At 41.0% G+C, this 19816-nt stretch overlaps 1 protein-coding gene across 1 annotated transcript in view; it reads left to right on the top strand.

Annotated features, from left to right (window-relative positions):
* pkd1l3 (polycystic kidney disease 1-like 3) overlaps positions 1-19816 on the top strand; it is a 44013-nt gene that overhangs the window by 18634 nt on the left and 5563 nt on the right. The window contains exons 8-12 of the mRNA XM_061887297.1: positions 5686-5873; positions 6020-6152; positions 6222-6417; positions 9373-9589; positions 16510-16594. Coding sequence (XP_061743281.1) covers positions 5686-5873; positions 6020-6152; positions 6222-6417; positions 9373-9589; positions 16510-16594 — 819 coding nt within the window. The remainder of the gene's footprint in view (positions 1-5685; positions 5874-6019; positions 6153-6221; positions 6418-9372; positions 9590-16509; positions 16595-19816) is intronic.

Raw genomic sequence — 19816 nt, 5'->3', positions numbered from 1 at the left:
GCATTTACCGAAAACGAACTTAAAGGAGAAACAGAAGCTTTTGAGTCATATCACGACAGACAGCGGCACGGGGGGAAGCGCGGACGAATTCGGCGATCGCCTTCTAACCAACGATTGGTATGTGTTCGTTTGGCATTAAATGTGGGTGGAGGGAAAGGCTGGATGCAAATATAGCTACAAATGAGGCATAATGATGCAATATGTACATACAGCTAGCCTAAATAGCATGTTAGCATCGATTAGCTTGCAGTCATGCCGTGACCAAATATGCCTGATTAGCACACTCCACATAAGTCAATAACATCAACAAAACTCACCTTTGTGATTTTGTTGAATTTATCGTTGGAAATGCATCTGCTTTGATTGTCGCAGGATATCCACACATTCTTGCCATCTCTGTGCCATCTAGCATAGCTGTCGTCGGTAAAGTGTGCAGAACAAACGAGGGACTTTCGCATCTTCTGGCCACTGGTGCAACTTGAATCGAATCCGTCTCTGTTCGTGTTGTTACACCCTCCGACAACACACCGACGAGGCATAATGTCTCCAAGGTACGGAAAACAGTCGAAAAAACGGAAAATAACAGAGCTGATTTGACTTGGTGTGTGTAATGTGGTGGAGAAAATGGCGGGTCGCTTCACGATGTGACGTCACGGGTGAAAGGTCATCGCTCCTACAGGCGAACAATTGAAAGGCGTTTAAATCGCCAAATTCACCCTTTTAGAATTCGGAAATCGGTTAAAAAAACGTATTGTCTTTTTTCTGCAACATCAAGGTATATATTGATGCTTACATAGGTCTGGTGATAATGTTCTCCTTTAAACCAAAAATAAACAAAAGGCGAGTGCCCCATAGAAATTGAAGCTTAGGGAAGGCTATGCAAAACAAAACTAAAACTGAACTGGCGAAAATGTAAACAAAAACAGAATGCTGGACGACAGCAAAGAATTACAGCGTGTGGTGTGGAGCAGAGATGACTTGACAATCAACAATGTCCACACAAAAAAAGATAGCAACAACTGTAATATCCTTGATTGCTAAAACAAAACAGGTGCAGGGAATAGCACTCAAAGGAAGACATAAAAATTGGTTCTGATGTTTATTTGTGCTTCAATACAGCTTAGAAAAGTTGGTACGTTTTATTTCTGTGCCGCATGTCAATAACATGACAAAACACCGCAGGTCGGCTCATGTGATGCCATGTATGTGGAGTGTAATGGATATCTCCATGGTGACAGCCTGTATACACGCAAAAAACTCATTCAAACAGGATGGTCTGCACCCCTTTTGTACTTATCAATTGGACACACAGTCTGAGCAGATCACTCGCAACCATAGGCGCTGATCTACATTTATTTAGCCTTTATTTAACCAACTAAAATCCCATTGAGATCAAAGATCTCTTTTCCAAGGGAGACCTGGCCAAGAGGGCAGCAACAAGGTTACATTAATTACAGTAAACAACACATAAAACATCACATTTACAACATTAAAACTTGCTCATATGACACAAGTGCATACAGACAAGGTAGACTGCAATCCTTTCACAGAAGCTTTAAACTCATTTAATGTAACAAGGGTTTGAAGTTGAAGATTCGATTGTAGGTTATTCCAAGCCTTCGGTGCTGAAAACCTAAATGCTTTTTTGCCCAATTCAGTTCTTACTTTGGGGATGACAAATTGAAGAACAGGTGTGTGTGTATTAGTGTTGCCCCGATACCAATATTTTGGTACCAATACCAAGAGTATTTTGGCACTTTTTGATACTTTTCTAAATAAAGGGGACCACAAAAAACATTACATTATTGGCTTTGTCTTAACAAAAAAAATCTTAGGGTACATTAAACATATGTTTAATGTACCCTTAATCAGTTCCCAGTGGCTTGTTGTATTTTTGAAGTTTTTTTCAAAATTTTACCGGTCCCGGAATATCCCTAAAAAAAAAGCTATTAAGTGCTTGATTTTCGCTATTTGCGATGTGACTATCCATTTCCCTGTGACGTCATACAGTGCTGCCAATGTAAACGAACAATGGCGAATAGCAAAGCAAGATATAGCGACATTAGCTCGGATTCAGACTCGGATTTCAGCGGCTTAAGCGATTCAACAGATTACGCATGTATTGAAACGGATGGTTGGAGTATGAAAGTATTGAAGAAGAAACTGAAACTATTGAGCGAATAGCTATTGACGCTATTCATAGCAATAGCATGGCCGAATAGCTGCGTTAGCATCGCCGGTAAAATGTGCGGATCAAACGATCAGGAATTTTGCATCTCGTGACAATGGAGCAACTTAAATCCTTCGATTGGTAAGTGTTTTTTCACAATAAATGTGGGTGGAAGGAAACGTAATATAGTTGCAAATGCATCTGCAGGTTATCCATACATCTCTGTGCCATGTCTGCTTTAGCACCGCCGGTACATAGCATGTTAGCATCGATTAGCGTAGCATGTTAGCATCGATTAGCTGGCAGTCAACATCAACAAAACTCACCTTTGTGAATTTGTTGACTTTATCGTTGCAAATGCATCTGCAGGTTATCTATACATCTCTGTGCCATGTCTGCTTTAGCACCGCCGGTAAATAGTATGTTAGCGTTGATTAGCGTAGCATTTTAGCATCGATTAGCTGGCAGTCACGCCGCGACCAAATATGTCTGATTAGCACATAAGTCAACAACATCAACAAAACTCACATTTGTGATTTCGTTGACTTTATCGTTGCAAATGCATCTGCAGGTTATCCATACATCTCTGTGCCATGTCTGTCATCACCGGTAAAATGTGGAGACACTCTGGCACATTCAATGGGGGTCTGGCAGGAGACACTGTTGCATCTTCGGGCCAGTGGTGCAACTGGAATCCCTCCCTGTTAGTGTTGTTACACCCTCCGACAACACACCGACGAGGCATGATGTCTCCAAGGTTCCAAAAAAATAGTCGAAAAAATGGAAAATAACAGAGCTGAGCCCCAACGTTTGCAATGTGTTGAAAATGAAAATGGCGGCTGTATTACCTCGGAGACGTCACGTTCTGACGTCATCGCAAAAATAGCGATAAGCAGAAAGGCGTTTAATTCGCCAAAATTCACCCATTTAGAGTTCGGAAATCGGTTAAAAAAATATATGGTCTTTTTTTCTGCACCATCAAGGTATATATTGACCTATATATATATATATATAGGTCTGGTGATAATGTTCCCCTTTAAATAAAATAGTGAACATCCTAGACAACTTGTCTTTTTTTAGTAAGTAAACAAACAAAGGCTCTTAATTTAGTCTGCTGACGTACTCAGTATCATATTGTGTCATTTCTCATTCTATTGTTTTGTCAACATAATTAGGAGAAGTTGTAGTGTTCATTTACTGTTAATATCTGCTTATTTTCTGTTTCAACATGTTCTATCTACACTTCTGTTAAAATGTAATAATCACTTATTCTTCTGTTGTTTAATACTTTACATTATTATTGGATGATACCACAAATTAGGGGATCGATCCGATTCCAAGTAGTTACAGGATCATACATTGGTCATATTCAAAGTCCTCATGTGTCCAGAGACATATTTTTTGAGTTTAAAAACATGATGTAAATTTAAAAGAAAAACTAATGAAGATTTTGTTGTGTTAAAAAATATTGATGTAATCATAGTAGTATTGACTAGATACGCTGTTGTGCATGGTACCTTTACAGTGGATGTTAGGTGTAGAGCCACCAATGGCGTTTGTTTATATTGTAGCGTCCTGGAAGAACTGGTGCTGAAGACGATTCTCTGATTTTTTTCTGTAGTGTTAATGTTGTGTTGCGGTGCAAGTATTCTTCCTACATGTGTTTGTCCTTGTCGTTTAGTGTGGTTTCACTATATAGCACATGTTTATGACAGTGTTGGCGTTGTTCATACTGCCACCTTTAGTGTGATATGTATGGCTGTTGAATAAGCATGCCCTTCATTCACTTATGTGTGGTGTGTTTAAAGTCAAGGTGATAGTATCATAAGTTCATAATAGGGCACAATGGAATCTGGCTTAGGCATCTTTCAGTATAGACCAGGGGTCGGCAACCCAGAATGTTGAAAGAGCCATATTGGACCAAAAATACAAAAACAAATCTGTCTGGAGCCACAAAAAATTAAATCCATATTACATACAGATAGTGTGTAATGAGATATAAATTGAATTAAAAGGACTTAAAGGAAACTACATGAGCTCAAATATAGCTACAAATGATGCATAATGATGCAATATGTACATACAGCTAGCCTAAATAGCATGTTAGCATCGATTAGCTTGCAGTAATGCAGGGACCAAATATGTCTGATCAGCACTCCACACAAGTCAATAACATCAACAAAACTCACCTTTGTGCATTCACGCACAACGTTAAAAGTTTGGTGGACAAAACGAGACAGAAAAGGAAGTGGCATAAAACACGTCCGAGAAAGTCTGAGAAAGTTGTACATGTAAACAAACTACGGTGAGTTAAAGGACCGCCAAAATTGGTAGGACAAAACTGCGCTCGCCAAATACTCGCATCAGTGAAGCATGTTTAATAACAATTAGGGAGGTTTGTGTCATGTGTGACCTCCTGCAGAAACTATATTAAAACAAAAAATGGTTTTATTTTCCCCTCATTTTTTTCCATTTTTCATACATTTTTGAAAAAGCTCCAGAGAGCCACTAGGGCGGCGATAAAGAGCCGCATGCAGCGCTTTAGCCGCGGGTTGCCGACCCCCTGTCCCGATTTGGACTATGACTTGGAGATAGTTTGTTTTTCCAACGCAAAGGGAAATTGGCACGCATGTGAGTACATTTTAATTTATTACTAACACAAAGAAATGGCAAACAAATGGCGCGCACAAGGGCGGAGAACATACTTGACTAATGAAAAACAAAAGACTAGCATAAAAGCTACAAACTATAAACATGAAACAAAAACACGTGCAGTGTGGCATGAATAACAAAAACTTGCACTGTGGCATAAATAACAAAACTTACGTGGCGTGGACAAAATGAACAGGATAGCATGGCATGAAGCAGATGAGGAATATGGGTGGGAAGTTGCCAGGCTGACTACCTGGTAACTGTGGCTTAAATAATGAACATGGTAAGTGCAAACAGGTGTGAGACAAGAAGACAGGGGCGTGACATGAAGACAAGGTGATAACTAATGAGTTGGCATGGTAACAAAAAACAAACCAGTAAATGCAAAACAGGAACTGGGTGTCCAAAAAACGAAACCGAACATGACAGCGTGACAGCCCCGGTATAGACTATGTAATGTACAACTCTTTTTCTATGTAGAAACCGTCCAAACATACCACAAAGTTAACAACAACAAGATTGATGTTTCTTGGCTCTGTGATGAGGTGGCGACTTGTCCATGGTGTACGCCGCCTTCCGCCGGATTGTAGCTGAGATAGGCACCAGCGCCCTTCGCAATCCCAAAGAGAATAAGCGGTAGAAAATGGATGGATGGAAGATTGATATTTCAAAAATTATTTAAAAGTTGCCATCAATCCCTAGTGGTTGCCGGGATCGGCGCCTATGCTCGCAACACGCCCACTAATTGTACACACAGTTTTATAGTTTGCACACACTGTTTAGTGTGTGTTATTTGGATCTTTGTTGATCTGGCTCTTGGTGTGTTGGCTTTAAATCCATGGTGCTACACCATCCCTGCCCAGGTTCACTGCAGATCACCTGGCAGGACATCATGGTGGGTGTCGAGAGTGGTCTTCTCATGTTTCCAATAAACATTCTCATCATTACCATTTTCCGAAGCATCAGACCTCGAATCATTTCCAAGCCTCATAAAAGCAGCCCGGAGGAAGCCTTGAAGCCCCTGTTGGTTACCATACCAACCATTCTTAAGGTGTGTTTTGTAACATATAAATAATTAGATGTTGTTTAGTATTGCACATTTTTATTGTCACGACTGACCCCTGTCAGCCGAGGGCCACGGATATCGATTTAGTCAATGTTTTCGTGGGCCACACTGACATTGGCGATTTGTTCCAGGAAACAGAGGAGGTCATTTCTCTAGTGAGGAGGAGTCAACGCAACAAAATGGAAAAAATGCACAGTTTGGAGTCTCTCGCTGATCTCTGCCCAGCCTTGAACAGAGTGCATGAATTAATTCATGTTGTGCAAGGTAAGAGTCATGTGGAAATCAAAAGACGTACAAAGAAATGTGCTGAAATATTTTCTTGTGTGTGTCAAGGGGAAGCTGAGAGTGACTTTCACTGGGTGTACTGCAGCAAGTTTCTATTGGCTGCTCTTTCTCGCCTCCTCGTATGCCTGGAGCGCTTGGATGGAAAGAACTTCCCGAGTTCACAGGAATACATACAAACTCTGGACATGACCAACTTGCTGGTTCGCCAGGCTGACATGGTCTTCAGCAGTCACTTGGCATACTGGTCAGCTTTTAGCGCATGAAACAACCACCATGATTACTGTACTTTCCGGGCTATAGAGCGCATCGGTATTTAAGCCGCACCCGTCAAATTTTAGAAGAAATAAATATATTTTCCTATACACGTTGCAGATGTACACTGGTACAAAATAATTTGTACCGTATTTTTGGGAGTATAAGTCGCTCCGGAGTATAAGTCGCACCTGCCGAAAATGCATACTAAAGAAGGGAAAAAACATATACTGGAGTATAAGTCGCATTTTTTGGGGAAATGTATTTCATAAAACCCAACATCAAGAATAGACCTTTGAAAGGCAATTTAAAATAAATAAAGAATAGTGAACAACAGGCTGAATAAGTGTACATTATATGACGCATAAATAACCAACTGAGAAGGTGCCTGGTATGTTGACGTAACATATTATGGTAAGAGTCATTCAAATAAATAAAACATATAGATCATGCTATACGGTTACCAAACAATCTGTCACTCCTAATCGCTAAATCCCATGAAATCGTATACGTCTAGTCTCTTACGGGAATGAGCTAAATAATATTATTTGATATTTTACGGAAATGTGTTAATAATTTCACACAAAAGTCGTTCCTGAGAATAAGTAGCGCACCCCCAGCCAAACTATGAAAAAAAATGTGACTTATAGTCTGAAAAATACAGTAAATGATTATGAACATACCATAACTGTCTAAAGGCAGTAAAACGGTTGATCAAACAAAACAGAAGTTATCGTCGTGGACCCACTTACTGCGGAAACCAGCTCTCAATCAGCTAAACAGACTCAATAAATTCACAATGACGTTATGGTGAATTTACGAAACTGGAACAATATAAAAAGGAATGCCATTGTAATGTAATAATACTAACACAGGCAAAAAGAATCAGAATCAGAAATACTTTATTAAACCGCGAGGGGAAATTAAAATGTTTAGCACAATCCCATTCAGGATCAGACAAACATTACAGGGAGACAGGACAGGATCGCTGACGGGTCTGCCAACTTCCGGCGCCCCTTACAAGATAGGTGATATACAGGTAAACAAAAAAATCAATCTAAGCCTGGGCCCCTGGAGAGGGGGTCCAGACTGAGGCCAAGGGGAAAAAAACAACTCATAGCCATAGCACACATCCCTTTTACATGTGTGTAAGATGGAAACGTTAAAGACATTAAAAGAGCAGAGCTGATTCAACCAGACACTTCTACATACAGCTATGAATAAAAAGTGAAAGAAACATATAGACTGTGGTGGCCTCTGCAGTGTTCCACGCCGTCGTCTGCTGGGGTATAGGGAGCATGGCCAGAGAGAGGAGCAGACCCAACACAGGAACCAACAGAGCCACCTCAACTACCGGCCGCCCACTAACTCGGCCAGTGTCCAGTCCGCATGGATGCGTCTAAGTAGACCGAGGTGTCCGATACCTGCTCATTCAGCCAAGACACTGTGAAGCTTGTCCGTTTCGGCGCCCAGTGCTAGCTCCGCAGCCCTGTCTCTTCATCCGCATCTCCTCCGATCTCTCCAAACTGACTCTGGTGTGGCAGAGACCCAGCAGTTGGTCTCCATGGCCAAAAGGCTCCTGGGAGGCAGATCCATAGTCCACAAAAAAGCACCACAGAGGTCACGAAAGTGCCACCCCTTGTCACACAGTCCCAAAGAGTCCCCAACCAAAAGGCAAAATAAATATATAATAACACATGAAAACAAGAGGGAAACACAAAAGGATGACACAAGAGCACAGAGCTCCTGTCAACAGCAGCCACTACAGTGGCGCTATCTTGGGGAAAAAAATAAATAAATAAAGAATGCTACAGAGGCACTTGCTATTGCGTTAGCATATTCACTAATGCTAATGATGCTAGCTTGGGACCGTTTAATAAATATGAATTGTTATAGGTATGTTGTAACTCTAACAAACATTGCTTGGGGTAATGAATGAAGAATCATTACAAGCAGAAACGCTACGGATGAATACTTCCTGTTCAAGGAACGAAACAGGAAGCCCGCAGCACCTCTCCCGTCCAAAGGCAAAACCCAGTAACTCAATTTTGGTCAAAACTGAGCTGATAATAATTTTGAAGTTCCTAGGTGATATGCTTTACATTAGTGTATGCGATATTGTAATTTGTTCCGTAAGTAAGCTGTTACGCGCATGGCAGGACCTAGCAACTACCACATAACCACGGAGATACAACAGAAAAACCTAGTATCTCAAGGGACCAATCGGAGCTTCTTTGTCAGTCGCCTTATTGTCTTTAATGAGACATTTGCACAAATGGGGGCCGACAGTCAACCTGATTATGTGATATTATGGCACGAGGGGATATTTGGAAGATTGGCCCAGGACGTTGCAAGCACCTTCATTAAATGTATTGTTCTTGATTCTTCCCCTTGCATACTCTTTTGGGCAGATAACTGTGGAGGTCAAAATAAAAACTGGACTCTGTACACGGCTCTTGCCCAATGTGCAAACGCAGAATGGGGCCCACCCGAGATTGTAATAAAATATCTGGAGAAAGGGCACACGTTCATGAGAGCAGATTCAATCCATGGCTCAATCGGCAAGAAAATGAAAGCTCAAGAAAACATCTAAACGTTTGATGACTTTGTAAATCTTTGTAAGACACCATCAAGATAGATTGGTTTTCCTTTGTTTTCTCAAAATCAGCTAGAAGTGAGTTACTAGGTTTTGCCTTTGGACGGGAGACCTGCAGTGAGCGAACTCGTCCAAAAGATGGCGGAATAGCACAAACAAAAATACACGTTTTCAGTGTCTGTTGGTGTATTATGATCGTTGGCGAAGAAAAGTGTATAAATTAGTTGCACCGTTTATAAGACGCAAAGTTCAAAGCGGAGGGAAAAAGTAACGGCTTATAGTCCGGAAAATATAGTAGTTTATTTAATGTAAACATTTTTGTCTTATTCCATATTCTTGTCTTTGGAACAGCCCGCTTCCTGTAAAGAAGAAGACGACACCAGTGGGTTGTTGGCTCCCCTGGTGGTGTGTGTTCCTTGGGTGGTTCCTGTTACTTGCCCTCAGCGGCGTCTCTACTTTCTTCACCTTACTCTATGGATTTTACTACGGCAGAGCAAAGTCCATCAAGTGGATCATGTCTCTGGGCCTCTCCCTATTTCAGAGCATCTTCATATTGCAGCCTCTCAAGGTTGGTAAGGAATGAAACTAATCAATTATATCTGATATGTTCAACATCGGTATGTCAGGCTTGGACAAAGGAATGAACTCAGATGCAGAGTAGGGATACTTAGAAGGGCTTTTATTTTGACGGCTCTTTCACCTCCAGAGTCAGAGTAATACAATATCTACAAATAACAAAAACTGTTGGCGAAAAAGGTTCCAAAAAAAAAAGAAATAATCGAAAATCACTCCAAAAAGGAGCAAACTTTAATTTGTGCCGTATCTGCTATAAAACTTATAAACATAAAACGCTCCAACAGGAGGAAGAAAACAATGACTATGAAAATTTCAACACTTAATCTTAATCTAATATAGGTTAAAAAAAAAATCACTCAAAAAATTTAAAGAAAGAATTGTAGGAAATAATAATCACTCACCACTTCGGTTGAAAAAACTAAATAACAAAATTCACTCTACTGAGGAGGAGAAAAGTCACACTCAAAATAGCAGCGTGGGAATTCAGGATCCAGGAAAATAAGCGTGGGACAAGGCAAGGCATGTAAAGCAGATAGAACTAGATGTTTCAATCCCTTCGGTAAGTAGGAACAGTCTTGACGGTAGCAGTCGGTGTGGAGTGGTGAAAAGGAGGGTATGTATGTCGTTGGGGTCTTCAGGTGGGCACCCTGCTTCATCGACGTTTCGTTGATTTGAAGCCCACGACGTCTCCAGAGGGCTCAACGGTGTGCCTAGCGTCCCAGGTACACCCCCCTCCATGCCATACCCTCCACATCCTGTTGGACTATGCATGGCAGGGTCGTCCTTTTCCCTGAGTCAGGCCTAAGCCTGACCGCATACCATTGTCTCTTATCTTAATGCCCAGTTGGGGTCCTTGCGCTTAATCCAGAGCCAGTTGCTGGCTTTTTCGGCAGCATTTGACATGGACTTGATAGTCTGTTGGAGGGAGCGTCCTTTCAAACCCATTTTCCTCAACAGACTGATGGTAGATGTGGCAATAAATCCCCTGCATCCCACCTCTACTGGGAAAATGTTGGTCTTCCAGCCGTTCTGGGATGCTTCAGCTGCCAGGTCAGAATATTTGTTTCTCTTCCTCTCATAAGCCTCTTCAACCCCTTCTTCCCATGGTACTGTCAGCTCCACGACATAAGCCAGCTTTGCTGATGGAGACCACAGGACCATGTCTGGCCGGAGTGTTGTAGCCATTATTTCTGGGGGAAACACAAGCTTTTTATCAAGGTCTACTTCCAATTTCCAATCCCGAGCCGACTGCAGGATGCTTGCATTATTTGGTGTCGTTTGACACTTTTGATGTTGGCCAGCTGGTACAAAATGTGTGAAATGGACCTTTCCTGCTGGTTTTTGTGGGAGATTGTTTGTGGTGGTTCGCCTATGTTCCAGTGTTTTTGCAAGCTCTCTAAGTACTTGGCTATGCCGCCAAGTATAGCGTCCTTGGGTGAGACTTATAGTACACCCTGATAGGATATGTCTTAGAGATGCAGGTACTTGACACAGGGAACAGGCGGGATCTTCTCCGTACCAGGTTTTCAGATTTAGGGGGGACGGTAGCAGGTCGTACGTGGCTCTGATGATAAAACTCCCTCCATCTGCCAGATGTCATACCAGTTGAGCTTTTTCTTCTCCAGGCTTTCCCAGTTGGTCCATCTCCCCTGCTTGGCCATTGAGACGGCTTTAGCATGTCGCTCTCCCTCCTCCTGTCTCCTGACTTCCTCTACTACTAGCCGTCTCTTCTGCTCTGATGTTGCTTTGTGCCATCGGGGAGTTTTTGGGACGAGTCCGAGTCCTGCTCTCCCATGCTGTACGTGCCCAACCACATCTCTGAATTGAAGAGCAGATTTTGCACTTTGAACAGCTTCTGATGGAATCCACTTCCTTCCCGCTGTTACTCTGGGGGCCGCTGTTCGAATGACTGTATCCTCAGTTTCGGTTAGCGTCATGACCAGCCTTGCTTTGGTGCATTTGAATTCTTCCACTAGTCCCGAGATTGGTCATTCCAATTTGCCATGCCCATATAGTCCGATGGAACTGAAGCATCTTGGAATTCCAAGCCACCGTTTCAGCTGCGTGCTTATCACACGTTCCAATTTTTCAACCTTGGTGATGGGGATTTCGTACACAGTTAAAGGCCACAAAAGTCTTGGAAGTATGCCAAATTGAAAACACCACAACTTGAGTTTTCCTGGCAACAAGGTTTTATTGATGCGATCCATGTAAGTGATTGTATCCCTTTTTAGTTGCTCAAACTGCTCTGTGTCTTTGAGCCTTGCGTCGTACCACCTTCCCAAACTCTTTACTGGCATTTCGGAAACAGTTGGTACTGGTGTTCCGCTGACATGAAATCTCTGGTGTGTGACTTGGCCTTTCTCAATGGAGATACTTCTGCACTTGCTGGGCTTTAACTTCATCCGTGCCCATGTTATATTTGAATGAAGTTTCTCCAGCCGTCTCTTGGTGCAGGGGACAGTTGTTGTGAGTGTTGTTATATCGTCCATATAGGCTCGAATTGGTGGTAATCTCTGACCACACTGTAGTCGTTCTCCACCAACCACCCATTTCGAGGCTCTAATAATGATCTCCATTGCCATCGTAAAGGCCAATGGGGAGATGGTGCACCCAGCCATGATGCCTACTTCCAGAGATTGCCACGTAGTGGTGAATCCTGATGTTGTGAGGAAAAATTGAAAATCCTGGAAATAGCGTTTTACAAGATTTGTGATTGTAGTTGGTACTTGGAAGAATTCAAAGGCAGTCCACAGCAATGAATGAGGGACTGATCCATAGGCGTTGGCCAGATCAAGGAACAAGACATGAAGATCTTTTCCTTCTTTTTTCGCAGTCTGGATTTGATGCCATATGATGCTGTTATGTTCAAGGCATCCAGAGAAGCCTGCTATACCAGCCTTTTGGATCGATGTATCAATGAAGTGGTTTTGCTTCAGATACTTTGTTAGTCGCTGTGCCAATATGCTGAAGAAAATCTTGCCTTCGATGTTCAGAAGGTTTATTTGGCGAAACTGTTCAATGGTGGTCGAGTTCTTTTCTTTTGGGATAACCACTCCTCCCGCTCTTCGCCAGGCTTTCGGGATGATCTGCTTGTCCCACACCACTCTCATGTTTTTCCACAGGAATTTCAGAACCTCTGGAGCGTTCTTGTAGACACTATACGAAACACCATTAGGGCCTGGTGCTGATGGACATGGACATGGACATGGAAGCGAGATAGGCACGAAAACTCTAGACAATCTGGCACAGAATAATGGGAGGTGTGGGCTTATATGACACATGAGGAGGAGAAAAGTCAAACTCAAAATAGCAGTGTGGGAATTCAGGATCCAGGAAAATAAGCGCGGGACGAGGCAAGGCATGGACATCGACATGGACATGGACATGGAAGCAAGACAGGCACGAAAACTCGAGACAATCTGGCACAAAACAAAGGGAGGCGTGGTCTTATATGACACATGAGGGTAATGGGGAACAGGTGGAGACAATCAGGGGTCAGGGATGACGTCAGACTGATGACACAAGAGGAAGGGCAAGTGATCTGAAACAAGAGTTACTTTTCAAAATAAAACATGCAATTCAAAAGACAAAAGAAACCAAGACAACACATCCTTGACATGGTTTTTGTACAGGACTTGTTTTTTTTATTAATAAGGACCTGCGAGGAAATTGACATTATAGTTGTGGATGTCTGATAAGGCCTAAAATCTATATTGCGATATATATTGCTGCCCCCTGCGATAACAATATATATCATATTGATAATAGAGGCATTTCAAATTGGGTAATAAGGTTTCCAAATTTAGCTGCTGGAGTATGCAGTGATACATTGCGTGTTTTAAATTGTAATATTTTGTCAAAACTATTGTTAAGGCATTTGCTAATTTATAGCTAATATATATGGTTCCATCAAAAATTATGTTAAAATGTACTAAGCACTTATTCTCCTGTTGTTTGAATACTTTACATTTCTTTTTGGGCGATACTACAGATTTGGGTATCGATCAAATATCAAGTAGTTACAGAGGCAGTATGGGTCACATCAACGTTGATAATGATACGTGATTACGTTTGTTATTTTAATCTGACGTTTCCGGTGTAACAATATCAACTAAACATTTCCTACTATTGGCCCTGATTGAAATCCTTCGGTTGTTGTCCTCCTGTGTCCAGGGACTTATTTCCCGAGTTTGTCAAAAAATAACAAAAATGACAAAATATATTTTTTGGATTCTAAAACTGATTTGGTTTAACCACTGCTGTTAATATTTGTATGGACCCGCCCACCTTTGTTTACATTCGAGAGCTACGGCTTGAGGTGAGAATTATCGTACTAAGATGTGTAGTGGGTTATACTTCCATAGATCATTTCTACCTTTCAACAAACTCAAAACGTTTTGAGAATATTTCCACATTCACCCATTCACCCACCCATTCACACACTGATGGCGGGAGCTGCCATGCAAGGCGGTAACCAGGACCCATCAGGAGCAAGAGTAAAATGTCTTGCTCAAGGACACAACGGACGTGACTAGGATGGTAGAAGGTGGGGATTGAACCAGGAACCCTGAGGTTGCTGGCACAGCCATTATCACAACTTCGCCACGTTTAGCTATTCCTGGTGCTCAGGACATGATATTTGCAAGAAACGTAGTTTATCAACCGTCGTGGAGGCAAGGATTACTGACTTACTGTAGAAGTGGCTTTGCACTGTGGAGGGACATTAGCCACTGGCACGAATGCTACTTTGCGTTGATGACGCTTCTGTTTGCTTGGAGCTGTCAGAGTTGCGGAACACAGCTAGAACATACAACATACAGTTTGACGATATATCGATAGGATTAAAAGCTTTATTGTTGGCCAAATGCACCGTATTCATCCTTCCATTTTCTACCGCTTGTCCCTTTTGGGGTCGCGGGGGGTGTTGGAGCCTATCTCAGCTGCATTCGGGCGTACACCCTGGACAAGTCGCCACCTCATGGCAGAAAATGTACCGTATTTTCCGGACCATAGGGCACACTGCCATTGAGCAGGTCTATTAATGGGTTTGTTTTTTTTTGTTTTGTTTTTCTAAATGTAAAACACTTCCTTGTGGTCTTTTGGTCAAAATGTTGCATAGATTATGATTTACAGATCATCTTCGAGCCGCTTTCCGACAGTCGCTTCCGGGCGCGGCGTTTTGTGGGCGGTCTTATTTACGTGGCTCAACTTCAGCAGCGTCTTCTCCCCATCATTTTTTGTCGTAGCAGTGTAGCGTGCAAGGACGGGAGTGGAAGAAGAAAGATGGAGATAACTCTTTTAATGACATTCAAACTTTACTTTAATCAATAACGGAGCAGCATCTCCACATCCGGAAACAACAACACTAGAAATGTGTCCCGTGAAAGAACGTCTGACCGGAACTTTAATAACTAAAGTTCATTGAGTGAATAATGTAAAGTCACTACACCGGTATGTTTTAGCGCTTTCATGGCGAGTTTACTGACAGATATGAGTGAGAACTTTACACCAGTTTATATTACAAATGGTAACAGTGGAGGATAAGTTTCCCATATCAAGAAGATAGAAAAAAAGAAGAAACTTATCAACTACGGTGTTTTCACGGACTACAAAGGCAGATACACGCACATTTTCAGGAATTGTGCAGATCCCAAATACAGATCAGCACGTACCAGAAGGTAAAAAAAAGTGCTTTTGCGTAATATTGCGAAACAAAACGACAGTTTAATACATCTCACCTTATACACACACCATAATAATAATTGTATGTTGAAGCACAGTACAATCCATCAAAGTCGCACTAAAACCCTTTGACAGATTTTTCAACAGCATGTGTAATTTTTTATATTTTCAATGGAACATATAACATTTTCTATATATATTTTTTTTTAATGGAACATATAACATTTTCGGCTCTTTGATGAGGTGGAGACTTGTCCAGGGTGTAGCCCGACTTCCGCCCGAATGCAGCTGAGATAGGCTCCAGCACCCACCATGACCCTGAAAGAGACAATCGGTAGAAAATGGATGGATGGATGGAATATAACATTTTGTTGCTGTTTACATGAGTCATATTGCAGTCCACACCTATCTCTTATGTGTGATTGGTCACACTTATTATTTCACCTTGTACCAAATAAAATAGCGAGGTCAGTAAGCGCAACCAAAATTATTCCGTACATTTGGCGCACCGGGTTATAAGGCGTACTGTCGAGTTTTGAGAAAATGAAAGGATTTTAAGTGTGCCTTTTAGTCCGAAAATGTGGTACCGTATTTCCTTGAATTGCCGCAGGGCATATAGTATGCGCCTGCCTTGAATTACTGCAGGGTAAAACTCGCTTCGCAAAATAATTAGCGCATGCTTAGTATTACCGCCTGGTCAAACTCGTGACGTCACGAGTGACACTTTCCCTGTCAAAATGGAGGAGGCTGATTTCAATACCGTTAATTTGAAATCACGTAAAGGGAAGAAGATTAAGAGCTGTTCAGTAGGATTTAAGATCCAAGCTTACATCACACTCAAATTTTTACTGCATGCCTTTGGTAAGTGCCGTAATGAGAAGAGGTTTTAAGATAATTAGCGCATGCTTACTTTTACCGCATGCCTTTGGTAAGCGCAGTAGTGAGAAGCGAATTTAAATTAATTTGCGCCCCGGCGGCAATTCAAGGAAATATGGTATATCATTTATTTCCGATATATTCTGTATCCCGCAACCCTAATTATAATATGCTCTGTGGCAAAAGCACCTTATATGACTACAATATTTATTTAGTATGTGTTTCTTCTATTATGTGTTTCTTTATTCTTTATTATATATTCCAACGGACCTATCTAAGTGCTTTGTTTATAACACGGTTGTTTCTGAAATCGTAACAAAAATGTGCGAGTAATTTCTTCTACATTTATAGGTGATCGGAGTTGCTGTCTTTTTCGCCCTGCTGCTCAAACCTGTGGCAGTGGAGGAAAGTGAAGAAATCGAACAAGTGTTGTTAGGTAAGGCGGTCAGGAGGGTCAAGATGCTTCGGTGTAATGTTCTTTCACTATTGGGTAAATACACTTTTCATGTTTTCAGTATAAGTAGTCCCTGAAGTGATGACATTACATCAGCATTGTCCCGTCAGTGCTTTGTATGTCAGTGATTATGGTTCTAGGTCCAAAGATGAGCCTCTTCATGGAACAGTTGCAGTCAAACCTTTAAAGATTACAGTCTTGAATGTAAGCACTGCAGCAGATTTCATAACAGTATAATTGTGTCACGTAGTTAAAGGGGAACTGCACTTTTTTGGGGAATTTTCCCTATCGATCACAATACTTATGAGAGACAAGAAGACAAAAGGTTTAGTTTTTTGTTTTTTGCATTCTAAAAATCAGCTTGTTTTAGGTGGTGAGCTATGACTCTAATGGGAAAAATCAATTCTACCAGTAAATTATTTTAAAAATGCATTCCAAAACATTACTTCAATTACGTTTCGTAACCCGTATAATCACCTAGCTCAGTGGTTCTCAACCTTTTTTCAGTGATGTACCCCCTGTAAAAAAATGTTTAATTCAAGTACCCCCTAATCAGAGCAAAGCATTTTTGGTTGAAAAAAAGAGATAAATAAGTAAAATACAGCACTATGTCATCAGTTTCTGATTTATTAAATTGTATAACAGTGCAAAATATTGCTCATTTGTAGTGGTCTTTCTTGAACTGTTTGGAAAAAAAGATATGAGAATAAATTATGAAAATAACTAAAAACGTGTTGAAAAAAAAACAAGTGATTTAATTATAAAGAATTCTACACATAAAAGTAATCATCAACTTAAAGTGCCCTCTTTGGGGATTGTAATAGAGATCCATCTGGATTCATGAATTTAATTCTAAACATTTCTTCCCCAAAAAATAAATCTTTAAATTTATGGAACATGTCCACAAAAAATCTAGTTGTCAACACTGAATATTGCATTGTTGCATTTCTTTTCACAGTTTATGAACTTACATTCATATTTTGTTGAATTATTATTCAATAAATATATTTATAAAGGATTTTTGATTTGTTGCTATTTCTAGAATATCTTTGAAAAATCTCACGTACCCCTTGGCATACCTTCAAGTACCCCCAGGGGTGCGCGTACCCCCATTTGAGAGCCACTGACCTAGCTTTAACGACAATGTTTTTGTAAGAGCAAATACTGAGGAACTGTTTTTATTGCGTAGTAACACATTAACCTGCTACGATATTAGCCGTAATCCAGCTACAGCGAGAGATAAGCTGAGTTTCTACGTCAGCACCCGGATTTCATTTGAGTTTGTAATACGTAACACAATGCGATACAACCAAAATCTGTACTGACTGAAAAACATGAACAATAATACAACAGTATCTGTAAAGTAATAGCCCACATTTCACGGTTTTTTTTGTACACAGCTAGCTTGACAGCGAACACACATGAAGTGCTGCATGTATCATGATCTTTAGTATAGTAACTCACTCGATGGACATTTGTTTGTCTAGTTCAGCTGGCTGAGGACGTTTCCAGTTGATTTTGGGTAAGCAATGAAGATATTTCTACATAGCTTGGCTCCAAGTTCCACATTTGCCATGCCAAAGTCACTGCGACATCCCTCTCTGACCTCACTCTCCTAACTTCTGTCCAACGTTTCACTCTCCCTCTATAATCGCCTCGAGAAGCAGCAGTTCATCCTCTGTATATTCAGCTTCAAAAACATAGAGTTGTGAATCCAGATTTGTCCAAAAATAGTCATTGTTTGTTACGCAACAAGGAAATAAGTTCCCACAATGTTTAAAATGATCAAAATACAGTAAATATTGTACATATTAACTATTGTTATAACGGTGTCTGTTACTACATTATTAATAGATTTGCAGTGTGTATTGCGTTTGAGATTGTAATGCACAACACAGTGCAATACAACAACATTTTGTACTGACTGAATTACATGAACAATTATATTACAGTATCTGTAAAGTATTAGCCCACATTTCTTGTTTTGTTTGTACACAACTAGCTCGAAAGCGTATGTACTGTAGTTGTACTAACACGCATGACGTGCTGCGTGTATCAGGATCAATAGTATAGCAACTCACTCAATGTTTGTTTAGTCCAGATGGCTGGGGACGTTTCCAGTTGATTTGGGGTGTGCAATTCATTTATGTCTGCATTGGTTGGCTCCAAGTTCCACATTTCTAGCGTCAAAGTCACAGCGACCTCACTCTCTGACCTCTTTTGGCTTCTGTCTGCTCCAACGTTTCACTCCCCCTCAATACTCGCCTCGAGAAGGAGCAGTTCATCCTCTGTATCTTCAGCTTCAAAAAGATGTGAATCCATACATACATACATACATACATACATACATACATTTGCTACCGCTTATTCCCTTTTGGGGTCGCGGGGGGTGCTGGCGCCTATCTCAGCTACAATCGGGCGGAAGGCGGGGTACACACTGGACAAGTCGCCACCTCATCGCAGGGCCAACACAGATAGACAGACAACATTCACACTCACATTCACACACTAGGGCCAATTTAGTGTTGCCAATCAACCTATCCCCAGGTGCATGTCTTTGGAAGTGGGAGGAAGCCGGAGTACCCGGTGGGAACCCACGCATTCACGGGGAGAACATGCAAACTCCACACAGAAAGATGTTGAACCCAGGACTGCAGGACCTTCGTATTGTGAGGCAGACGCACTAACCCCAATCCAGATTAGTCCAAAATTAGTGATTTTTGTTACCAAGTCTGCCTTGATTTGAACACAATAGTGTTTATTTCCGGAAGTAGGAACACACGATTGTTGCCGGAAGTTGAAAACGGAAACAAATGCGCCAAGGAAATAAGTTCCGGGAATGTTTAAAATGACCAAAATACAGTAAATATTGTACATATTAAATATTGTTATAAATGTGTCTGTTACTACATTATATATAGATTTGCAGTGTATGTATTAAACGTTGATGGAGGGTTTTGAAGTTGTTTTAGAGGGCGTATTTTTATCATCTTTAAAATACTGAAAAAATAAAGTACAGGTTTAATTTACTGAGGAAATTGTGAAACTGAAACCATACAAAAATAATGACATTGTAAGTTAATAGTACTAACACAGACACATGTAAATGTGTTAGCATATTAGCTAATGCTAACAATGCTAGTTTGATTACATTATATAACCTCTTAAGGCCCAAGCTGTTTTATTACATGTTTTTTTTTATTT

Source organism: Nerophis ophidion, linkage group LG25, assembly GCF_033978795.1.
Source record: "Nerophis ophidion isolate RoL-2023_Sa linkage group LG25, RoL_Noph_v1.0, whole genome shotgun sequence".
NCBI lineage: Eukaryota > Metazoa > Chordata > Actinopteri > Syngnathiformes > Syngnathidae > Nerophis > Nerophis ophidion.
The sequence above is the reverse complement of the archived record's forward strand: the minus strand, read 5'-3'. Positions and strand labels throughout refer to the sequence as shown.